The sequence below is a fragment of the Halichondria panicea genome, chromosome 5, assembly GCF_963675165.1.
Source record: "Halichondria panicea chromosome 5, odHalPani1.1, whole genome shotgun sequence".
NCBI classification, from domain to species: domain Eukaryota; kingdom Metazoa; phylum Porifera; class Demospongiae; order Suberitida; family Halichondriidae; genus Halichondria; species Halichondria panicea.
In genome coordinates this window covers 5,771,236-5,794,645 of record NC_087381.1, presented here as the reverse complement: position 1 = coordinate 5,794,645, position 23,410 = coordinate 5,771,236, and the positions used below count along the sequence as shown (strand labels likewise).

At 40.4% G+C, this 23,410-nt stretch overlaps 2 protein-coding genes and 2 pseudogenes across 2 annotated transcripts; 2 read left to right on the top strand and 2 right to left on the bottom strand.

The window, feature by feature from the left end:
- Positions 1-283: 283 nt before the first annotated feature.
- On the top strand, positions 284-3,926 carry LOC135336403 (CTD small phosphatase-like protein 2-A; annotated as a pseudogene).
- A 600-nt stretch (positions 3,927-4,526) lies between these two features.
- On the bottom strand, positions 4,527-7,508 carry LOC135336089 (E3 ubiquitin-protein ligase TRIM71-like; annotated as a pseudogene).
- A 31-nt stretch (positions 7,509-7,539) lies between these two features.
- Positions 7,540-19,359, top strand: LOC135335871 (uncharacterized). The gene is made up of 28 exons (XM_064531498.1): positions 7,540-7,680; positions 8,894-9,026; positions 9,289-9,413; positions 9,946-10,045; positions 10,709-11,009; positions 11,503-11,776; positions 12,506-12,684; positions 13,022-13,172; positions 13,293-14,099; positions 14,208-14,324; positions 14,384-14,478; positions 14,599-14,811; positions 14,864-14,932; positions 14,986-15,118; positions 15,513-15,647; positions 15,709-15,781; positions 15,837-15,942; positions 16,005-16,060; positions 16,122-16,269; positions 16,331-16,437; positions 16,504-16,615; positions 17,268-17,421; positions 17,634-17,700; positions 17,802-17,877; positions 17,996-18,096; positions 18,170-18,338; positions 18,395-18,472; positions 18,866-19,359. Exons 1-28 carry the CDS (start codon positions 7,623-7,625, stop codon positions 19,100-19,102), a joined length of 4,374 nt encoding a protein of 1,457 aa, XP_064387568.1. The 5' UTR covers positions 7,540-7,622; the 3' UTR covers positions 19,103-19,359.
- Positions 19,360-20,267: 908 nt separating this feature from the next.
- On the bottom strand, positions 20,268-23,327 carry LOC135335948 (E3 ubiquitin-protein ligase TRIM71-like). Its single transcript, XM_064531670.1, has 2 exons — positions 23,208-23,327; positions 20,268-22,884 (listed from the first exon to the last, which is right to left on the bottom strand). Exon 2 carries the CDS (start codon positions 22,781-22,783, stop codon positions 20,588-20,590), a length of 2,196 nt encoding a protein of 731 aa, XP_064387740.1. The 5' UTR covers positions 22,784-22,884; positions 23,208-23,327; the 3' UTR covers positions 20,268-20,587.
- Between the last annotated feature and the right edge of the window lie 83 nt (positions 23,328-23,410).

Sequence of the window (23,410 nt, the reverse complement as noted above, 5' to 3'; positions counted from 1 at the left end):
AAGCTAGAGAGGGTTGTTTGCTTTATATCACCTACTGCACAGTGCCCTAGCTCATACACATTCAGGTACATGTATAAGATTGGTGAGGTGATTGATTTTTAATGCACGATTTTACTTCTCATTCCACAGAACAGCTTACAACTGTAATATCGCAATGCCCCCACACACCACACACACACACACATACATAATTATAGCCCTGAGCCATTTTATTCGTCACTACGAGCCTCTCAGCTACGACAACGAGTCGTTGCTATGGAACCATCACAGAGTGAGACGCAGTATGCTGGGGGAGAGGTCTTTAGAACTACAGTTCACTGCCTTTGGAAGGTGAGTGGAAATTGTGTGTACTGTAACATGCATCCAACACTTGTGTGTACTGTAACATGCACCCAACACTTGTGTGTACTGTAACATGCATCCAACACTTGATAGCTCCATTCACATCAATACTATTATTGCAGACAGCGCTAGACTATCCCATAATTATACGGCAGACAAGTATCATTAGTCTTCATCAGCACTTGCACACATTTCACACTAACCTATACTGAATGTTACGATTCTCTTTAGGGACTTCAACCTGCTGTTGAAACCTGAGACCCGTTTCTTTCACAAGAACTTCACCCTAACCATTGACGGACAGAAATCAAGCAGTCAATTGGCCAAAATCCATCTGTACAGCGGCGTTGATCAAAGTAAGTGTAAAGTAGAGACATAAGGTTCAGAGTTTGGGGGATCAGCTATCAATGGGTTAACGGAACTCTTGAAATATCATAATATTATAATACTTTTTGTTTGGGTCTTTAAGTTTCTGTTAGAGGTAGTGAACATGCCCTCTACCAACAACGTGTGCTGGGAGGGAGGAGTGTGCCCTCACTGATCAGTTGGTACTAACCACCTCGATAACCACCTCTCAGGCATAATAAAAGAGGCAAATTTGTGACCACTATGTTAATTGAATTGAGATTGCATTGATGATTGAACATAGCCACACCCCTTTATGAAAGTCTGGGTACATTACTTACCATGCACTAGCTAGTAGCTGCTTCAGTCTACATGTAATAGCGTTAGCTTGCAAAAGAGAATAGCCTGACAACAAACCACGATTGACCTAAGTAACTGATTGACTTTCAGCGTAGAACTAGTACACTGTACACTGTATACATGTAGACCAATCGGAGGTGTAATGTCTTATTGGCTACTTGCCTTCAAGCACTGTACGTCTGCTTTGCCATTTCTAAAGTCGTCGTGTCTCAGTAGAAGACTTTGAGAATGTGTTTGTTTTTCTACCGTTTGATAGTTTGTTTGGCTCAGCTATTGCTGACAATCCAAATGTGTTGTGTTGACAAACACACTCTGCAATATCAGACACTCGTGTATCTCGTCCTCTTTCCTTTGGTTTGAGCATTACTATGACTGACGTATGTTTGTGTGGCATACATTATGTCGTATTATAGTGTCTTGTAAAGGTGGTGGGTATTGTTAGGAATAATGAATCATGTGTACAAATTAGCGATGCTGAAAGTCCCCGTATACGTACATGTACTTCTGTTTCAGTAGAAGCCAACACTGTTACAGTATAGCACTGTATCAGTGTTGGCTTTCTTTTCCCGACTAGGAATTGATGCAGTTTTTTGCTTAGGCAATTTAATTGTCTTCTATTAAAACATGCTTCTTGTACAATGTGATTTATAATGTGATTTCTATTTCCTCTCCCTCTTGTGTACAGCTATGCGTTCATCAAGCACCTCCCCTCTCTACCGGAGGTGATACTGAGTCGCCCTCCTGCCCTCCCCAACAAGACCAGGAGAGCTCTTGAATACACACTAGCACTGGACCTGGTGAGTGGCATGTACAATAACTATCTGTTCAGAGTCAGAGTGTGTTTCCCCATATATAAGTATCATATCATGTATACTCTGTTCCCACACTGGTCAAGTTAGGTACTAACAACATAATAGACAAATATGACCACGTCCTAGGCCTGGTTTACTGCGTCAAGTGTTTGTGTTGGGAGTGAAAATTAGCCATCAAAACTTCTGTGCACATGCAGCACTGCATTCAGAGTGTGTGTGTTATCCCTATGCCAGTTATATTTGATTTGCTGCAGTCTCTACTGGTTTTGTATGGTAGGGTACACTTAGAACTTAGGTTCCAATTATATATACTGTACAAGTGTTCGATGGTTTTAACGAATTTTACACATTCGTTCTTTGATGGTTTCTATACACTTAACACACACACCCACTCACCCACACACACACACAGGATGAGACGTTAGTTCACTGCAGTCTCACACATTTGGACAACCCTGACTTCACATTCAACATTGACTTCAGTGGCACCAACTACACTGTCTCCGTTAGACTGAGGCCGTTCTCTAGAGAGTTCCTTGAGAGAGTATCACAGAAGTTTGAGGTAACTGGCCCTGAACTAGCTAGCATTGATATTAATTGTATTTTAATCGATGTATTAAACTGTCCTCCCTGCAATTAAATTGACTCCTAGTGCTGTGCAAGTGTAGTGGTAGTAATACTACTTATGGGGGGTACATAATTATACAATAATATTGAATTATAAATGCACATAATTTTCTTGAAGTACAAGACAGGTAGAGATCATCAAAGTTACAACTGTACAATGAAACGCAAGCAATGTGTGATTACAATGCGTATTGTATCAGGTAAAGATCACTAACCCCCGCCCACCACACAGGTCATCCTTTTCACAGCCTCCACTAAAGAGTACGCAGATAAGCTGATGAATCTACTGGACCCTCATCGCAAGCTGGTACAACACCGATTGTTTCGTGAGCACTGTGTTTGTGTAGGGGGCCTGTTTATCAAAGAGCTCGGTATTCTCGGACATGATCTCTCAAAGTCATTATAGTGGACAATTCACCGCAAGCTTTTGGCTATCAGGTAATGCAGTAATGTATTGATTGTGTGTTGTGTACTACTGGTGTATAGCATTTTGTTCTCAAGGCTAAGTAGTCCAATGTTGTAAGGGTGGTATTTTCTGAGCCCTGAGCTTACAAACATCCTATTACAACATGGTGTGAAATTATTTGTGTAAAGTTATCTGTGATTTAATTGACAGTGTAAACAGTGCTGCCACGTGTGTGTATATAGTGTTCAATCCTCAGTAATGCACCGTGTGTGTTTCTCTACTACAGATGTCTAATGGTGTCCCTATCTCTAGTTGGTTTGTGGAGGATACTGACTCTGAGCTCATGCAAATGGTGCCCTTCTTGGAGTCACTCCTAGACAAGGGTGCATGGTGCAAGCTTTGCAGCACTGTAGGTTGTGTGTAACCATGTGTGCAGTAGCTATATCCATTCAATACTGAAGTAGAATAAAGACTTATGGGGCAAAACCAACAGTAATTTCAGACACTATAAGTTTGTATAGTCGTATAGAGTGGTGTGACTATACAGTGCCCCGTGTTCCACTGCGTAGCTCATTACAAGATGCATTTGCTTATTTCGTATCCCTCAAACACACACACTATTCACAGGATGATGATGTTCGGCCTTATATTCGAGACAAGTATCGCGTTCACGAACTGTTACCACAAGACTCTCAAACTTGCCAAACTAACGATAGCTCTGAGCTACCAAGAGAACATTAACAACCTCCCCCTTCTGCCCCTGTTATTAGTCAATCTAATTGCTCTTTATTACCCACCCACCCTATAATTATATGGTATGTGTTATTCTTATGTATGTGTTGCAATGAGTATGTTTTGTACTGAACCCAATCCATTCAAGCTCTCTTCTCTTTCTGTTGCACTGGAGTTATTTTGGTTTTGTTTTCCTACTTCTCTCACTAAATATTTTATGTTACTCTCTTTACTTTGTTGATGTGTATCACAGGTATAGTGCATCATTGAACAATGGAAATGGTTATTATAATTATTATGAAAAGTAAAGTGCATGGATTATGTTCATTTTTGATAAGGCAGCTAGCTGTATTTGTATGTTGACGATCTCTTTGCTTGGTTATAAGCAATATTTAGGCCAAGTTGAATGGATTGATTTCGTGGGACCGCTGCTTGGTGACTACTATAACCTGCATGGTCTCAAGGGTGACCGGAGTCTACTGTAGGCAATATTAATGTTTTCGGAGTTATACTGTAATTTATAGTATCTATGCTGTAATTGTCCATCTAGCGTGTATGTTGCAAACGTCCGATTTCAACTGTTTTTGTAGCCCTTCGAAAAACCTTTGATATATAATTATACGTATACTGCATTAGCGGGTAATTTTCATTGTTTTCATTTGAAAGTCTGCATGCATGACCACTAATTAATGTCTGACCACGAATATTTTACCCACGAATGAAGCAACCTTGCTTACCTTTACCTGCAGTGGCAATTTCCAACCACGAAAATATTACCTATGATATTTTTACCCCCGAAAATTACCTGCTATACCGTTATGGTAATCAGCATCTTATACAAATTTTGTTTACACGTGCAATATAATGGTATATAATTAATCTGTTCTAATAAAGGCTATAATTATAGTATACCAAACACAATTATGCTGTTTGCTAGTACTTCATGACACGTTTATTGCTGTGATCGCACACAAAAACATTACCATCTTTGTCGTTACAAACTCCAACGACATAATTAAAGTTCCGTATATTATATATATTGACTGGCTGGTGCTGGGCATTGAGAATAATCAATCGACTGCTCGTGCTGTTATGTTCACCGATAAATGTAAAACCTTCATCGTCAATAGCGATCCCTGCTGGAGATTGGATAATCCCACTGCCGTACTGGGAGACAAAATTGCCTTCTGGAGTGAATACTTTGATCAAGTGGGAGCTATAGTCAGCAACATGTAGATTCCCCTCATTATCAAATGCTAGTCCCCATGGGTTAACGAGAGTGCTATTGTCAGCAGCATTGCCTTGAATGTGGTGAGAGAATTCACCATCAGATTGGAACACGGAAACCCGCCGATTATTCTGTTCTGATACAAACACTCTTCCATTCTTGTCAATAGCAATTCCTCGAGGGTTGCTCAACTGTCCATTCCCAGAACCATTTGAACCAAACTTGGAAATGAACTTGCCGTCCAAAGTAAGTTTTTGTATTCGATGGTTAGATGTGTCAGCTACATACATGATGTTTCCTTTCAAGGCAATTCCGTATGGGTGGTAGAACTGACTGTCTGCAGATCCGGTGCTTCCGGCTGTTCCTATGGTTCGAATGTTGGAACCATTTTGATCAAACACTGAGATACAATGATATCCATATACAGCAATGTACATATTGTTGTCATCATCGACGGCAACATCACCAGGGTTACTAGAAATTGAAAACGCATGAGAACATGCGGACAATGAAGCGTAATTTCTTGGCTGTCGAACGTAAAACGCAAACGGACTCTCCTCAATTTGCTCGTTGCTAATGGTGATGGATAGCTTGTGTTCACCAGCTGCGTTTGGTGTGAAGCTAATACCATAAGTACCATCCTTCTTGTCAACTACAACACCGGAGATCCCTGCTTCATTTGAACCCATCAGGGCTAGAGAAACTTTCACCGGCTCACCCACAAGAATATAAGGTTTTCCATTATCATCTCTTGCAGTGAAAAGTAACTTTCTCTCCCTCCCTACAGCAGCAGTTGGCTTCCCTAGATCAATTGTACTTCGTCTTGGCATGCAGCCACCACTCACTCCTCCAAAAGCATCGATTTCGTTTTCAAGTTGAGTGCTAGAGAGAGATACTGGCATTGTATCTAGCTTGCAAGGATCAAGAGAGCATTTATCAAATGTATCGAGAAGTTGTTGAGCTCTAATCGTTATTGGTTGTTTGGCAGAAAGTATTTCTACGGCCGTGTACTCTTGCGTGACCGACTCTAACTTTGAGCAAATTTCAGAAAGTGAGTTTTCCATTTTCTTGAGTTCTTCGCCCTGCAGAGTAAGCGCTGTCTCCTTGCCGAGTGCCACATCAGCGCTTTTGGCCCAGAGTGCATCTTTTCGAGCTTTTAGTTTATGCTGAAGGTGGTTGAAAATGTCATTGATTTTGTGATCGACTTCCTTGTGATTTGCTTGAACACCTTGCATAACTTTTTCTACTCGTGAAATGGAGTTCTTCAACTTGTCCTTTGCAGCCTCGGTTTTCCCAAGGCAAGAAATAAGCTCGGATTTCTCCTTCTCTCGAACAGAATCCATTTCTTCGTAAGCATGTTCCTTATGCTTTCCAACCACACAGCGAATACAGAGCAGGTCGTTGCATGTGTTGCAGTAATAGTCGAGAGATTCCTTCGAGTGCACTGAGCAGGTAAGAGGCTTGTGAGCTACGCTCTTGAATATATTTTCCTTTCCACCTTCTTTAGTGCAACTAACTAACTCGTGGGTTTTAGTTTTTCTTGAGGAGCGATGATGGTCGCCACAATTTTCACAAAGAAATTCACAGCAGCTACAACAAAAGAAGGCAGCAGGTCCGCGCTTCACACAGTCATCGCAAGAAACAGATTTGTCACCTTTGATCAAGCCTTCAAATTCAGCCACCTCTGCTTCATAAGATCTTTTGATAATGACTCTATACCACGACTAGACAGAGAGGAAGATTCATTGCACGTGGGGCAGGCTAGGCTCGATTTGGAAGGTCCTTCGTCGAGTCTCTTTTCCAAGCATTTTTTGCAGAATGAGTGTAGGCAATTGAGCATGCGTGGATCTTGGTACAGCTCTGAGCATATACCACAAGTTGCAGAGGAGTTGGTATTGGAGGCCATATATTGAGTTAGTGAGGGCAGATAACACTTTCTTGGAATGTTTCTGGTTTTATGGTTTAACAGTTTGATTGTTATAGTGGGTGATTTGCTTCGGGGGAGTTCCCTGTATAAAAACAGGTATACACATCAGTGCAGTACACATTCACATTCAATCCATTTAAGGATTTGCTCAGAGTGTCTACATAATTAATTAAATGGGCTGGAAAGTTATTGCCAGTACACTGAATCAGATTCGTTGTTAATTTATAGAGTGTGTAATGATCGTATAGCGGGTATTATTTCGAGGGTATAAAGCGCGGAAAGACCGTTACCACATTACTAGAATGTTTTGCGAGTATCAAACATTATGCGAACTTTGCTAGGGTTGATACAAAACCTAATTATAGTATACATGCATGATGTATGTATACTGGTAAGATCCTTGTCAAATCGCAATAGTTAGATCAAGGAAAGGGTCAATTTTTTTCTGCTCATTCGCAAACCGGATTTTTCACCAGCAAAATATTCTAAAGGATTTCGTAGATTTAGGACCAGCAGCCTTAACTTTGGCGCATGCATGCATGCATGCGATATTGGGTATAAAATTAGATGTACCTGCTATAGGTATAACAAGTCTACGTTGTGTTATGGATTGCTTAGGGCGTACAGGCATATACACTCTTCTATCATATCCATACATGCACTAATATACAGCTTACTTTGACTTTGATGTGACAGACAAGAGTCTCTTAGTCGCTGTGGACGGTACTGAGCATGCGCATTGAAAATTAATTTTGTAATTATAGACTCCACTTTTAGAGGTGTGTCAATCTAGAGATAGCTAGCTATACTAAGATTGGATAGACTAAGAGTCTAGTCATCTACATGAAGTTATACAGTCTGTTGTGTGTCGCTCTTCTCCTGGGGATCGTCCAAGGAGAGGGTGAGACTTCACAGTGTACTGTGTCTGTGTCAGAGATAATTATAGAACAATGGTTGACATTGGTATACACTCTCACCTATATTATATATAGTGAAGTAGGTCACCGAACTCTGTTAGGCATCAAGTAAAAGTGTGTGTAATGCACCAACAATTACACACACTAACAGATGGCCATGAAAAAACTGCGAAATAGTGCAAAACGTATGCCGGTATGGTTTTCCGTTTTAAATTTGCCAAACTAGATCTACATAATATATATGCACAGCTAGAGCTAACTGACACAAGATAGAGTGCATACAGGGTACGTGAAGTAATTCCACAAGGATCAGGCAATCAGGGAACCAGTTTACCTGCAAAGCAGTCTTATAAAGTGCTGAATCAGCAATGAGCCCTACCCACTCCTAGCAGCTAGGGTGGGTGGGGCTCATTGCTGATTCAACACTTTACAATGGTCAAAGGATATCTCTAACTCTGCTTTGCAAGGTTTTTTGTTTATGGGAATTGCCCCATGGCACCCTGTACTGCTTGCACTCTATATATCTAGATTGAACTCAGCTTGAGTTTTCGCTCGGTAGTATTTCCATGGCCATCTAAAGATGGCTACAAAGCCGCTGTGTCCAAGTGGAGTGTTGTCAATACGCAAATCGATTTCGTGTGCAATTATAGTTTAGTTTTTTTTCGTGCACTTTTATTTGGCACAATTTGATGCCTGACAGAGTTCGGTGAGTTTCTCTAGCTAGCCATATGCAGCAGCTGAAGACCAACTGCAGGCATGCATGGAAGCACATTGATACACAGTGCTAGTACCTCAATAATAATAATAATTATAACACACTTAGTTAGCCAACGTGTTTTACGGATGATGCAATAATGCTCTCTCGGTTGAGTAATGCACTCGCTATATACGCTCGAGCATTCAGTACTGCATCATCCTCGTGCACACATTAAAACACTTATTGCTAGCTAAGAATAATCATTACTTGATATTACATGATCTGCTGCCTGGGGGAAAATAGAGCCCGCCCCTGCCATGAATGCATGGGCAAGGGACTTAACTGCGAGGCCGAAGCCTTGTTCATCCTGGGAATGATTGGAAATTGTTTCATCAACTATATAATTATTATACTTCGCATTCTATAATTTACAGTAAGCATAATTACTATATCACAATGCCCCCACACACCACACACACACGCCTCCCATACACATATAGCCCTGAGCAATTTTATTCGTCACTACGAGCCTCTCACCTACGATAGCGAGTCGTTGCTATGGAACCATCACAGAATGAGACGCAGTATGGTGGGGGATAAGTCTCTAGAACTACAGTTCACTGCCTTTGGAAAGTGAGCAGAAATTGTGTGTACAATAATTATTGCTTCCAATTTACAATAAAATGCTACATTCACAATACAAAATACATGCATGGATATATCTGTTTATATTATAAGCTAAGGAACTTGTTGATATAAAGCAATAATACGCCAGTAATGGCAGTATGATTAGCAATAACATTACAAACAACCTCTACTATTATTGAAGACAAGGCTATAATATATTTATGTCAGCACTTAACACATAGTTACCGAATGTTACGATTCTCTTTAGGGACTTCAACCTGCTGTTGAAACCTGAGACCCGTTTCTTTCACAAGAACTTCACCCTAACCATTGACGGACAGAAATCAAGCAGTCAATTGGCCAAAATCCATCTGTACAGTGGCGTTGATCAAAGTCAGTGTATATAGAGACATAAGGGTTAATGTTCAGGGGATCAGCTATCGATCTGAATACCTTAAACAAATGAAAGCACCTACTGATGCCTCAGTGGACTATTTAGCTACTCAATTGTACACACTCAGTATACAATTGTTCACTCCAATAATAATTATGATCGACCATGATTATTGCATGCTAAAAACGATGCCCAAAGTTCATAATTATAAGTATGGCTGCTGAACAGTGCATCTTTGAAGATTAATTAAGCCACTTTGTCCAGAGTGTTAATGTCAATTTTTCTCGTGGAAAAGTGGTGAAATCATTCGGGTTATAGTTATTATAAAGTCGTAGCGAGTCTGGCAGTGTTGCTTAAATTGTATCGGGTGAATGCAGTGTTATTCGAATGCAAATAACACTGCACAAGCTTGATTGCGTTTCTAACTTTGCATTGCAAAGTATGCTCAACGCGAAAATTTACACCTGCAAACATTTTCCGCTATGTACATAAATATAAGCTGTATTTATGATTGAATACATGTCAATGCAGATGACCCTTCTGTTCGTGTGCATGGCAACCTGGCTCATGAGGTGTTTGACGGAACGATTATTGCCGATGAGGAGATGTACCATATTGAACCCTCGCGCAGGTAAGGAAGAGGGTGGGGCACTACGTTAGCTTTATAATCATGACATTGTGTTGAAAGCTCCAATTGTTCATTACACTAGAGGCTGGCCCTTTATGTATAATTATGTTTTGTGTAGTTGTAAATAGGAAAGTTGAATGTACATTGCATAAAACAAGAGTTCATACGCGCAACTCCAATAGACTGCACACATGCAAAGGCATTCCTCCAGACCTATACGTCACAGATACTATAGCGCTATAGCTGTTGTACCGCAACAAGCAGGAAAGGCAATGAATAAAATTAGTACTACGTTATTCATGCATATCATTGCCTTTCCTACTTGGCAGTTGTAAATGAATACATTTAGGGATAATCATCACCATGTTATTCCTTGCAAATTTGATTTCACATAGGGCCTTCATTAGAACTTTTCAGGTCATGTATAAAAATTAGCTAGCGGGTATTATTTCGAGGGCATAATTATGTTCGCGATTCGCTGATTAAGCATTCACCACGAACCATTTATACTCACGAATTTAATATCGCATGCATGCATGCTGCAAAAAGGCTACTATTTCGTGAAAATTAAATTCCCGAAAACTTTCTAGCGGTCATTCCTCGAAAGTTTATATAATTATCTGCTTTACGGTAAATGCAATTAACACACATTCATATTTCTCGCAGATATCTTCGAGATGCAAGTCACCACAGTGTCATTTATCGGCACTCAGATCTCGACTTATCCACTGTTTCCAGGGCAACCTGTGGCTCCTCCCATGAAGCCTTACGCAGGGAGCTTCTACAATTGCAAGACTCTGTCATCCGTAGTGCTGAGTCAGCAAGACTTCAAAAACGCCAGACAACAGGGTTCGATTCCACTCTGGTTAGATGTTGGCTGTATGCGATTGCTGATTACAAATTTGTGACTGCTTTGGAAGCAGCTGGAGACAATCCACTGGGCGTGATGTCAACTATTATATTGACGGTGAGGGGTGTGTGATGAGTGAGGATGTGTGTGGTGTGTGTGTGTGGGGGGGGGGGGTATAATTGTACTCTAGGTAGTATAGCAGTACACTTAAATAATATCTACATACTTAAACATCCAACCAAGAGACCTGCCATTTGCTGTAGTTCAATCCTTAGTAATATTTTTTGGCCGGATTAATTCGTGGATTTGCAAAATAATACTTCGTTCTTGAGTTATGTTATATAATTGTCTCTGGAGTGTTGCTACTTCCTTAGTAGCTAGCTCTGCGCTATATAGAATGCTATAGCTATTGGTAGCTGCAAGAGTGAAAATAAGAGAAGGCTCTACTGGTGCAGCAGCCATTGATTGCAATCATGCATGGTCCAATTGGAATCATTTCCCACTTTTTGAGTTAATTCCCTGCACGCAGCAAAAAGCATCCGTGACGTGGTGCTTTCATTATAATGTAATAAATTACCATACTTAACTGTAACCCCTCCTCCACTTGCAGGGAAGCAGAATATTTGAGGGTACCGACTTTGACGATGACGGGTTGGCTGACGGCATTCATTTTGGTATTCTTGGTATGGAGGTCGAGAACTCTCCTCCTGCTAGTGGCACTTTCTACGATAACCAATTTATTAGCGTACTGGAATTTCTCACCGAGCACTCGACAGCTGATTGGTCGCAGTACTGTCTGAGTTATCGGTTCACTAGTCGTGATTTTGACAATGGTGTTGTAGGATTAGCGTACGTGGCACCACAACCTGGAGTCAATGCGGCAGGTGTGTGTGGGTGTGTGTGTGTGTGGAGATGTGGAGTGTGGGTGTGTGTGGGTGGGTGTGTGGTACACTGGTGTTCGAAATACTAATGAATACTAACGAAATACTAATGAACGGCTATTGTAGACAATCTTTCTTTAATTCTCACAACGGGTATAATTGGTTTGGAAAGTCTATCCTGTCATGTACATGTAATCCTCTTGTCTCTATAGAGTCTAGCTATGCTGCCATTAGTTTATCCTGCGTAAATTAGATCCCACGTTTGTATAACTGCATGTATATAAACACTCCTTTGCGACCTCCATTTCCTACAGTAAATGCACACGAAGGACCCTAACTTTTATCCCACTATCATTCTTGAGCATTAATTTTATCTCTAAATTTGTATTTCGCTAGTTTATAAATCGTAGTAGCATTCTAGAACTTCTGTCCTACAGATGCCAACCATATACGTATATACATCAGCACTCCCCTGCTTCAAGTTTTAGAAACGCCCGATACATTGTTAGGGGAGCATTCTGTTTGAGTGAACAGTGGACACAATTCCACCCACCCAAATGGATACTTGCATGACGCATTGTACGTATATATACCCTCAAACACACACACACACACACACACACACACACACACACACACACACACACACATACCCCCACGAACACTTCTCTCACACACACACACTCTCTCCTCCTCCCCCACACATGCATATAATACACATATATTGTTCAGGTGGCATCTGTGAGAACATTCAGACCTTCCCTGGAGATGCGAACCAGACCTTCTCTGGAGGTGTGAACCGGACCCTCAATGCGGGGATTGTGAGCATCTTAAACTACGACACTCGCATCCCTTCTGCCATAGCCGCGTTCACCTTTGCACACGAGGCAGGACACAACTTCGGCTCAACAGTGCGTTACTATAATTATGTACAGTGTATAACATACATGTGCGTGTATATATAATTATATACCATGACTGTGCTTTTCAATGGCCTGCTATAATCATATACATACGTATAATTTTATATACCGTGTAATTTTTGCTGCATGAGCAGTCAAAATTCTATAGAGATGGACCCATCCTCTACAATACACATACATGCATGCGCACACATACCCCTCACACAGCATGACCCCCACCCAATATTACCTCTACCCCCACACATTATATGACCCCCCACCCAATATTACCTCCACCCCCACACAGCATGACCCCCACCCAATACATACCTCCACCCTCACACAGCATGACCCCCCTGTGGATCCCCCTGAGGCTGGCGGTGTGTACCTAATGGACGCGTTCCCCTTAGATGGTAGTCAGCCCAACAACGATCAGTTCTCTCCACGCAGCCGAGCCGAGATGTTGGGAGTTATTCGTGATCGTGGGCAGAGCTCAAGTGAGTGGGGAGGGCAGTGGCCATGGAAGCATTAGTTTCCTTATTTGGAGGATATTTTGCTAGCGGTCTTTTATATATAGCGTCCGTAATTTAGTCCCTTGCATGTACTCATGCACACAGGTGACGGTTGCTTATTAGCAGACAGTCTGTGTGGCAACAATCTCCTGGATGAGGAGGAGGGAGAACAATGTGATTGTGGTCCCCTAGTGAATAGTGACGGTATCTGTACCGACAACCCGTGTTGTAATGGCACTTCTTGTCTACTGACTACGAGTATGAACTTTGATTGCATCAGTCCTTCCTTTCAAGTCTCTGAATATTATGTTGAGATATCTGAATCCGTTTTATTTGGACATTTGTTGATTATCGTGATGGCCACTGATGTGGATACCGAAAACCTCACATATGACATTACTAGTGGAAATGAGCAAAATAAGTTTTCACTTGAGCCTAACACTGGTCAACTATTAGTCACTTCATATCTAGACTTTGAGGACACTCAGACTTACACACTGACAGTTAGAGCTACCGATAAAGTCACCCCTCCAGCTTTTGCAAGCATTACGGTGAACGTGCTTAATGAAAATGACAATGCTCCAATGTTTTCCATGGCTGCTTATTCCACGACTATACCCGAGAATACTCCACTCAACATTACTGTGCTATGTGTCGGTGCTGTAGACAGAGACAATGACTCGTTGATTGCTTACGTTCTGGCTGAAACTGATGTGTTTAGAGTTGACAATTCGGGTGCAATATTTACACAGGAGAGGCTGGACTTTGAGAATGCATCCTCACACTCGTTCATGGTCATAGCAACAGACAATGGCAATCCGCAACTTTCAACAATAGCTCCTGTGACAATATTTGTAGCTGCAAGAAACGACACCACTATTGACCTGGGTACTGTTGGTTCTTCATGTCCAGGTAATGTTGCATTCAGAATTATAGTTGTGGTTTTTGTAAGCTCTTTGGGCTGAGTGAAGCGAGTGGTTATATTCATTTGTTAATCGAACTTTTTTTGCTTTATTATAGGCGTGATGGTTTGTGAAGCTGAACAGGATTCTGTCTGGTGGCTTTTCTTCCCTGTCACTGTGGCTGGCTTTTCCTATTCCCGGCAATGCCCACAAAATGGAACTGGAACAACTTCAGGTATAATTATGTCATTATTGAGATTGTGCATGTGATGTGCATGTATTATTATCATACAGGTACTGCAACTCGTTTCTGTACACTTAAAGGAATGTGGGAAGCAGTGAATACTGATAACTGTGCTAGGGAAGAAATCAGTATACTGAATAACACGGTAAGACTTTTGCAGTTTAATACGTATTGTCATGAACGGTAATAATAATTATTAGATGACAGTGCATGTATTCGTGTGAAGTAATACAATCTTTCACCAGCTATAGTTTTCCCCGTTCAGGCAAATGAAATATTTCTTAGAAATGCCTCTCAGAATGAAGTTGATGATCTTCTTACTTCTCTTGCGGAGGCTACTAATGTCAATGCAACAGGAGACTCCACCATATTCCCCCAAGACCTCAGCACTACTAATTTGATTGTCAAGTCAGGTGTGAATTACCTAATTCAGAACATAGAGTCTGCTGGTCCCATGTCCTCTCTCAATTTTAGTGAAGTAAGACAGTAAAATATTTCCCTTTTGCTTTATTGCTTTTATTTGTATATAGGGAGTTCTGGACATTCTCAGCAATGTTCTTGATGAGAGGAATACAGAAGGATGGGAAAGATTGCAAGAGGTATAATAATGGCAAAGGTATTGAATTATGTTAATAATATACAATCTTGTCAGGGTTCTTCTGCTGAGAGTCAGCAATTGCTGTTGAATGCAGAGTTATATGGTCAGTATGTGTCATTGGCACTAAGAAGTGAAGCTGTGGATACAGGCGACATGACTGAAATCACACTTGTGAGACAGAATATCGGTATGCGTACTTCAACAGACGTATTATAGCTAATAATTATTATTTTGTTCTATGCATGGCGCGCCGCGGTACCCAGGTTATAGTAGTTTGTCTGCGTACTTGTCTGTGATGTTTTTATTCGAGTCTGCTCATGCACCTGAATTGTTTGCTGGATGCCACAGTAGTGCCTTTGGAGCTCATGACATCGTGTTCATAATTATGAAGGTTTAAAAAGACAAAAGTCGGTTGTAAAAATGCCATTATCCAGCCTTGCCCCGGATATAGGGTGATGTGCTCGGAACAGACAATTTTGTAGAAACTGATTTTGACTTGCATGTGATCTATATACATGTACTTTAAAAGTAAGTTTAGTGCTCTAGTATTTATAATTATTTGTATTTTACCGTCCATGCAGTGCTATCTGCAATGAAAGTTGACCCCACTAATTTGGAAGACATTACATTTCCTGAAGTTATTAAAGTCAGTGAAGAAACAGGCTCAGCTCAAACTGTGATACCAGCTGCTCTCTTTGCGGAGAGAGGCGCCCGAGGTATTTCATATAATACACTTCAGTGGTAAACAAAATTATCCTTATCGGTTTCAATTTTCAGAAGGGAATGTTTCAGCAGTCAACATTCTATTCTCCAACTTGGAGGGTTTTCTTCCAAAAACCAATCTTGAAATGTACAGTACTCTTAGTCATGTTCTGCTCAGTCTCATTGTATATGCTTATACACAGGAACACGACCAGACCGGTCTCACAGGTTATTTCTAGTCAAGTCTTCTCCGATGTGAAGTTAAATAACTTTCAGACAAAGGCAACCTTCAATTTCACTACCCAAAAGGCAATAAATAATTATAACAGTTGAACTTACGAGCGTCACTAATCCATATATATTACGTGCAGTTTTCTGAAAGTGAAGTTGCAGAAAATGCCACATGTGTATTTTGGAGTGTTTCTAGGTGAGCTATCATTTTGCCTAATCGTTGTTCAATCAAAATGTCACAATTACTTTATTGTTAGTGATGCGGCCAACAGCAGGTGGTCCATGGAAGGTGTGACTACAGTCAGTGTGGATGAAGACAAGCAAATGAGAGTATATAATATTGTCTGTGAGAGCAGTCATTTCACAGCATTTGCTGTTCTAATGGATGTCACTGGAGCACTGAATGTGAGCCTCGTGCAGTACGTTACTTGGATTAATAATTATAATACGTTTGGTCCTTTTGTAGGACACAACTCCAGAGATCAGGTTTGCTCTATCGTTGTTGACTTATGTCGGTTGTTCCATCTCCATCTTTTTTCTTCTGTTAACTATCATCTATTTCCTGGCATTGAGGTAATCATCGAAAAACTATAAATAGCTTTGTATACACGTACAACTTTTTATGCTGTTGCTGTTTAGAAAAGAACTGCTGACCAGAGTTCATAACTTCATCCATCTCAACCTGTCTATTTCTTTGCTCCTTGGTTACGTGGCGTTCTTGTCAGGAATACAGACTGCTGTGGTCAATAAGGTGTCACTTGAGTCGTGTACTTATAGTGTTTATAGTATCGTATATATAGCTGGTGCGGTTTATGCCTTTCACCTTTCACAGACAATGGCATGCCAAAGTTGAAGTTTTGTTCTCGAATCAGTGACCATTATAATTATGACTGTATTGTATGTCATTATGGTATCACAGAAGAAGATCGCAAATACGTACCGTATATAATTATATAAGCACACAATTTTCGAGGGGTTTAATTTTCGCTGTTTTCATGGATTAGCAATCCTACACATGAAATTAATTCCACGATTATCTGCTATAAAGTGCAAAGATTAAAGGTGTGGCTTCTGGTAAGCAGTCAATCCACGAAATTTATTGGACGAAATGCTTTTAGAGGCCATTCCACGAAATTTAAGCGTCTCAAAAATTTCACGTTATGACATTACAGTGTCATATTTACTGCTTACTTGATAAAATCAATATTTTGTCGCTCGAAAAACGAATAATTAAAGTATGATCCGCGACTTTGCATTTTACTCAACGCGTATGCAGATACTTTTGTTTTTACAATATTAACTATGATCTATCGTAATAATTATTTTACTTACGGTTATAATTACATTCATAGGTGCGCCACATAATTATAGTATGATCTCCATTAATTTGCCATCACTTTCAGATAGCGTGTGCGTTTGTGGCTGCTCTCCTTCACTACTTGTTCACTGCTGTGTTCTTTTGGATGCTCTGTGAAGGAATCATGCTCTATCTCATGTTGGTGGTTGTCTTCAGCCAAATATCCAAGAAATGGTGGATATTCTTTATTATTGGATGGGGTAAATTCTATTTTGTATAATTATGCGATGTATATACTAGGTATAATTATGGGCCCTTGACCACTATTAATACCGAGACATTAAAGTGCTTGTTGCCTTTTGACCTCTGAGATCAAGGGAAGCAGAGTGCCCCTTAGACCCATGCATTCCACTGCCCATTCTACTGCATGTTCAGTGAGCATTATGTCGAATGCATTGGATTTGTTTTGCAGGTGTTCCAGTGATACCGGTGGCTATATCTGCTGGACTTATTCATGACCAGTATGGCACAGAAGAGTAGTAAGTTTTCGATTCACCTCTCCAAATTCTTATTAGAATGTGTATAATTATATTAAATACAACTGACAACATTATTTTATTGTCCCTTATGTACAATGCAGTTGTTGGATTGCTGTTGGTGCCGGTGATAAAGGAGCCGTATGGGCATTTGTTGCACCGATGCTACTAGTTGTTCTGGTGAGATCTCTTTAGCTTGCAACCATTTGGATTAAATTAGGACATTTTGCAGTTGTTATAGGGTCCGGTCCATCAGTTACCTTGACTAACATTTTCTTTATGACGATTACCTGTACAGGTAAACGTATTCTTTCTCTTGGCTGCTTTGTGCAGTGTCTATAAACAAAAAAAATTAACCATGCAACAAAGAGGAAAAAAGGAATCTTTACAGTTATTCTCGTGAGTGCTCACTATACTATTCAGTAAATGCAACGTGTGTTGATCCCAATGCATGTGTGCGTAAATTATGCAGACAACTCTTCAAGGCCACTATAATTCTTCTTCCACTACTCGGGCTGACTTGGGTGTTTGGTCTACTCTCAGTCAACAGCAACACTATTGTGTTTGCATGGTTGTTCACTATCTTTAACTCACTGCAAGGCCTGTTCGTATTTTTCTTCCATGTGCTCCGGAGTGAAAAGGTGTGTTGTATATCGTTATTTTAGCATTAATTTTTATGTATCTTCTAAATTTTTAGGTTACAAATTTTCTAAAGCGGTGCCGAAGCAAGACTGACAGTGGTGCATCTACTTCTACCTCAGGAAAAAACAATCTGGTATGCGGAGTATAGTATCTTCAATTATAATTATAGACAGTGCATGCATGCATGTGTGAAGGCCCTTACAATGTACTACGACATGTACCTATATATAATTACCTCAAAACAACAATTAAGGTAGTAGTTTTGATTTTAAAGCTTCATTGTCGAATAAAAGGGAGCAAAAGCTAAGAAGCTAAGAAGTTTGAACCTGCACATTGGCCTAGATGTACACGTGGCTTTGACGGAAGGCTGTAGACTACACTAAAACCCAAATTAACGCCAAGGGTTTACATGCACTAGTATATATATGCCCCTTCCATTGTAATTCAAGTTAGACTGGCTGTTTATATAATATATATAGCATGGTCTCAGAGTCGTGACAATATCTATAATTATTATTATATACAGAGCAAGAATCCAACGAGTATTGTTCATCTCAAGCCAAGAGACTCTAAATTCAGCAAACACGATCATAGTACCATTCAAAATGAATCCATTAAAGTCGACGAGACTGCATTGGAAACGGGCTCACCAAAGTCGTACATTGCTGAAAATGAGGAAAAGTGGCAAAAAAGTATAACCTATAATTGGGTAAAAGAACTTTCCCACTCACAGGAAAGCCTTGACGCACAGGTTCTAGCATAGATACTAACTTGTCTAGTGCAGCCACTATATATACTTAGTCTAGCGGAATGACTAGTAGTACGTATACTGTTTTTATGAGTGCAAAGTTTTTATTTCTGTTATGGTGATAATTATAATTATAGCTACTGTCTTATACAGTATAGAAATCTAGATTATGCATTATGAAGTCACTTGTTTTGTTCGTTAATCGTTTTATAGTGCACGTGCTTATAATTATAGAGTGTAGTGTATTATATATATTCTTGTCGTGAAGGGAAGCTGTCTACGTATACGTAAGACTATACGGTGCATGGCCCTGAGCGCTACTATAGTATAGTTCACCTTAGCTACTTACCCCTCTTAGAGTTCATTCCTATATATACCAACATTAATTTTGTTCAATGGTTTGTGGTTTGTGAATGGGTCATAATTATATACTACAGCTAATAATTATATAACTTGTTTAATATTATTCTTACCAAAGTGGTTGTTGTACCCATGCATAATTATAATAATGGACTAATACATTGTATTATAAGTAATTCCCCACTATAATTATACGGTATAATAAATACTTCATGCATGTTTGTCAATGTGCGTTGGATCTTAACTGAACAATGCAAGATGCTCATAGAATGTCCCCCCCCCCCCTCCCCCCCCAGTGCGTTAAGCTTCATCGCATATATATGCAGCAGCAAAACTGATGCGATAACCGTCATTTTATCGTAATGCGCGCATGACCTCGGGAAATGATCATGAATCTACATGCATGCACCTATATACTGACATCTATAAAAAATAATGTCTAGTTTTATACACATAATTATGATGCAAATCCATTGAAGCTTAAATCTAGCAATCTTTAAGTGGGTGTTTCTCAATACCGCTATTTCAGACCTTTGAGTTTCCAAAGCGCATAACTCAGGCATGAAAAGAGCCTCGCTTAGTTTGCATATACCTCAGAGGTATATGCAAACTAAGCGCATAGGCAATTCTTTGCTCTATCATCTGGTATTTAATCTCAACAATTGTAGCCTGCTCCAATATGGCCTTTTTCCCAGAGCCTGTCACATATATAAATGATGGGGATATAAAATTAATGTTGATCATTGAACAATGCAATGCGAAATTAGTAAACAGTCTATTGGCTTTTAGTATATAGTTTAGTTACTAATAATCGGCCCGGTTTCATTCCAAATTCTTGTCCACAAACATAAAGTGAAGTGAATGATGAGACAGAAGCAGGGTGTGTGCGTCTAAGTACAGAGGCTAACAAAAGAATAGTAAGAATCACAAAAAGAGGCAATGCGGTAGGACTACAAAGAGATGAATAAAGTAGTAGCGCATTGCGTGATTAAATTCTATTGCGTATTACGTAACATGATATAATAACGGAAAACTGGTAAAGGTGACTACAGAAATCAATAATGGTAAAGATCGTTAATACAATAAAGTAAAGTGTTCACTACAGGCTATACAGTGCACTAACTGCCACAATTTTTATTGTTAGTATTTCATGACACGGTAGTTGTTGTAATCGCACGCAAAAACATTACCATCTTTGTCTGTACAAACTCCAGTGGCATAAGTAAAGTTGTGTATAGTATTTACTTGCTGATGCTGGGCATTGAGAATAATTAATTTACAGGAGTTGTGAATACCAATAAACGTAAAGCCTTCATCGTCAATAGCGATCCCTGCTGGATATTGGAGAACACTGCTGTACTGGGAGACAAAAGTACCTTCTGGAGTGAACACTTTGATCGAGTGGGAGGTATAGTCAGCAACATGTAGATTCTCGTCATTGTCAAATGCTAGTCCCCATGGGTTAACGAGATTGCTATTGTCAGCAGCGTTGCCTTGAATGTGGTGAGAGAATTCACCATCAGATTTGAACACAGAAACCCGCCGATTACTGAACTCTGATACAAACACTCTTCCATTCTTGTCAATAGCAATTCCCCGAGGAGTGCTCAACTGTCCATTCCCAGAACCATTTGAACTGAACTTGGAAATGAACTTGCCGTCCGAAGTAAGTTTTTGTATTCGATGGTTACTTGTGTCAGCTACATACATGATGTCTCCTTTTAAGGCAATTCCAAATGGGCTACTGAACTGACTGTCTGCAGATCCGCTACCTCTGGCTGTTCCTATGGTTCGAACATTGGAACCATTTTGATCAAACACTGAGATGCAGTGATATCCAGTTACAGCAATGTACACATTGTTGTCATCGTCGACGGCAACATCACCAGGGTTACTAGAAATTGAAAACGTACGAGAACAAGCAGACAACGATGTATAATTTCTTGGCTGTCGAACATAGAGTGCAAACGGACTCTCCTCAATTTGCTCGTTGCTAATGGTGATGGATAGCTTGTGTTCACCAGCTGCGTTTGGTGTGAAGCTAATACCATAAGTACCATCCTTCTTGTCGACTACAACACCAGAGATCCCTGCTTCATTCGAACCCATCAGGGCCAGCGAAACTTTCACCAGTTCACCCCCATGAGGAAAAAGTTTTCCATTTCCATCTTTTGCGGTGAGAAGTAACTTCCTCTCCTTCCCCACAGCAGCAGTTGGCTTCACTAGATCAATTGTACTTTGTCCTGGCATGCAACCACCACACACTGCTCCAAAAGCATCAATTTCGTTTTCAAGTTGAGTGCTAAGGAGAGATACTGGCATTGTATCTAGCTTGCAAGGATCAAGAGAGCATTTATCAAATGTATCGAGAAGTTGTTGAGCTCTAATCGTTATCGGGTGTTTGGCAGAGAGCATTTCTACGGCTGTGTACTCTTGCGTGACCGACTCTAGCTTTGAACAAATTTCAGAAAGAGAATGTTCCATTTTCTTGAGCTCTTCACCCTGGAGAGTAAGTGCTGTCTCTTTGCCAAGTGCCACATCAGCACTTTCGGCCAAGAGTGCATTTTTTCGAGCTTTTAGTTTACGCTGAAGGTGGTTAAACATTTCATTGATTTTCTGATCGACTTCCTTATGTTTTGCTTGAACACCTTGCATAACTTTTTCCACTTGTGAAATAGAATTCTTCAACTTGCCCTTTGCAGCCTCGGTTCTCCCAAGGTAAGAAATAAGCTCGGATTTCTCCTTCTCTCGAACAGAATCCATTTCTTCGTAAGCATGTTCTTTGTGCTTTCCAACCACACAGCGAATGCAGAGCAGGTCGTTGCATGTGTTGCAGTAATAGTCGAGAGATTCCTTCGAGTGTACTGAGCAGGTAAGAGGCTTGTGAGCTACGCTCTTGAATATATTTTCCTTTCCACCTTCTTTAGTGCAACTAACTAACTCGTGGTTTTGAGTTTTCCTCCATGAGCGATGATGGTCGGCACATTTGTCACAGAGAAACTCGCAGCAGCTGCAACAAAACAAAACAGCTGTCCCCCCCTTCACACAGTGATCGCAAGAAACAGATTTTTCACCTTTGATCAAGCCTTTAAATTCAGCAACCTCTGCTTCGTAAGTCTTCCTACGATCTTTTGATAGTGACTCTATACCACGACTAGACAGAGAGGAGGATTCATTGCACGTGGGGCAGGCTAGGCTCGATTTGGAAGGTCCTTCGTCGAGTCTCTTTTCCAAGCATTTTTTGCAGAATGAGTGTAGGCAATTGAGCATGCGTGGATCTTGGTACAGCTCTGAGCATATACCACAGGTTGCAGAGGAGTTGGTATTGGAGGCCATAGTTGAGTTAGTGAGGGCAGATAACACTTTCTTGGAATGTTTCTGGTTTTATGGTTTAACAGTTTGATTGTTATAGTGGGGTGATTTGCCTTGGGGAGTGCCTGTATATAAAATCAGGTATACACATCAGTACATATCTACTGACTCCATTTAAGGATTTGCTCGGAGTGTCTACATACGCATTCATTCAATGGGCTGGAAAATTATTGTCCAGTCATTGTAATAATAATGTACGGGTACTTATTGTCTTAATTATTGTACAGTCATTGATAAAGACTGCAATGTATATTGTTCAGATAACCACACTGGTGTATACACAAAATACAGTAGACTAGTCTTTGTAAATAAATAGTGTGTACTAGTAAATATCCATTGTGAATTACTTATCGATGCTTAGGGCATACGGCATTTACTATATACTTACTTCTTCTTCACGAGTTCCTGACCTTGACTGATGTGAGTTCGAGTTGTGAGAAGAAAAGGCGATACTGAGCTAGTCGAGCGTCGCCGCCCTCCTTGGCGGCGCCTGTTGTGCCCCAAATCCTAAAATCGGAAATGCCTAAAAATAGGAAATGAAGAGCATTATGGGTGTGGCCATGTGGGTGTGTCTGGAATTCGCACTCATAA

Bases quoted from the DNA above. Each gene is read 5' to 3' on its own strand.
- LOC135335871 (XM_064531498.1), top strand. From the start codon at position 7,623: ATGAAGTTATACAGTCTGTTGTGTGTCGCTCTTCTCCTGGGGATCGTC. The intron at 9,414-9,945 runs GTCAGTGTATAT...ATGTCAATGCAG, and splicing joins GTACAGTGGCGTTGATCAAA to ATGACCCTTCTGTTCGTGTG. The intron at 11,010-11,502 runs GTGAGGGGTGTG...CTCCACTTGCAG, and splicing joins TGTCAACTATTATATTGACG to GGAAGCAGAATATTTGAGGG.
- LOC135335948 (XM_064531670.1), bottom strand. From the start codon at position 22,783: ATGGCCTCCAATACCAACTCCTCTGCAACCTGTGGTATATGCTCAGAG.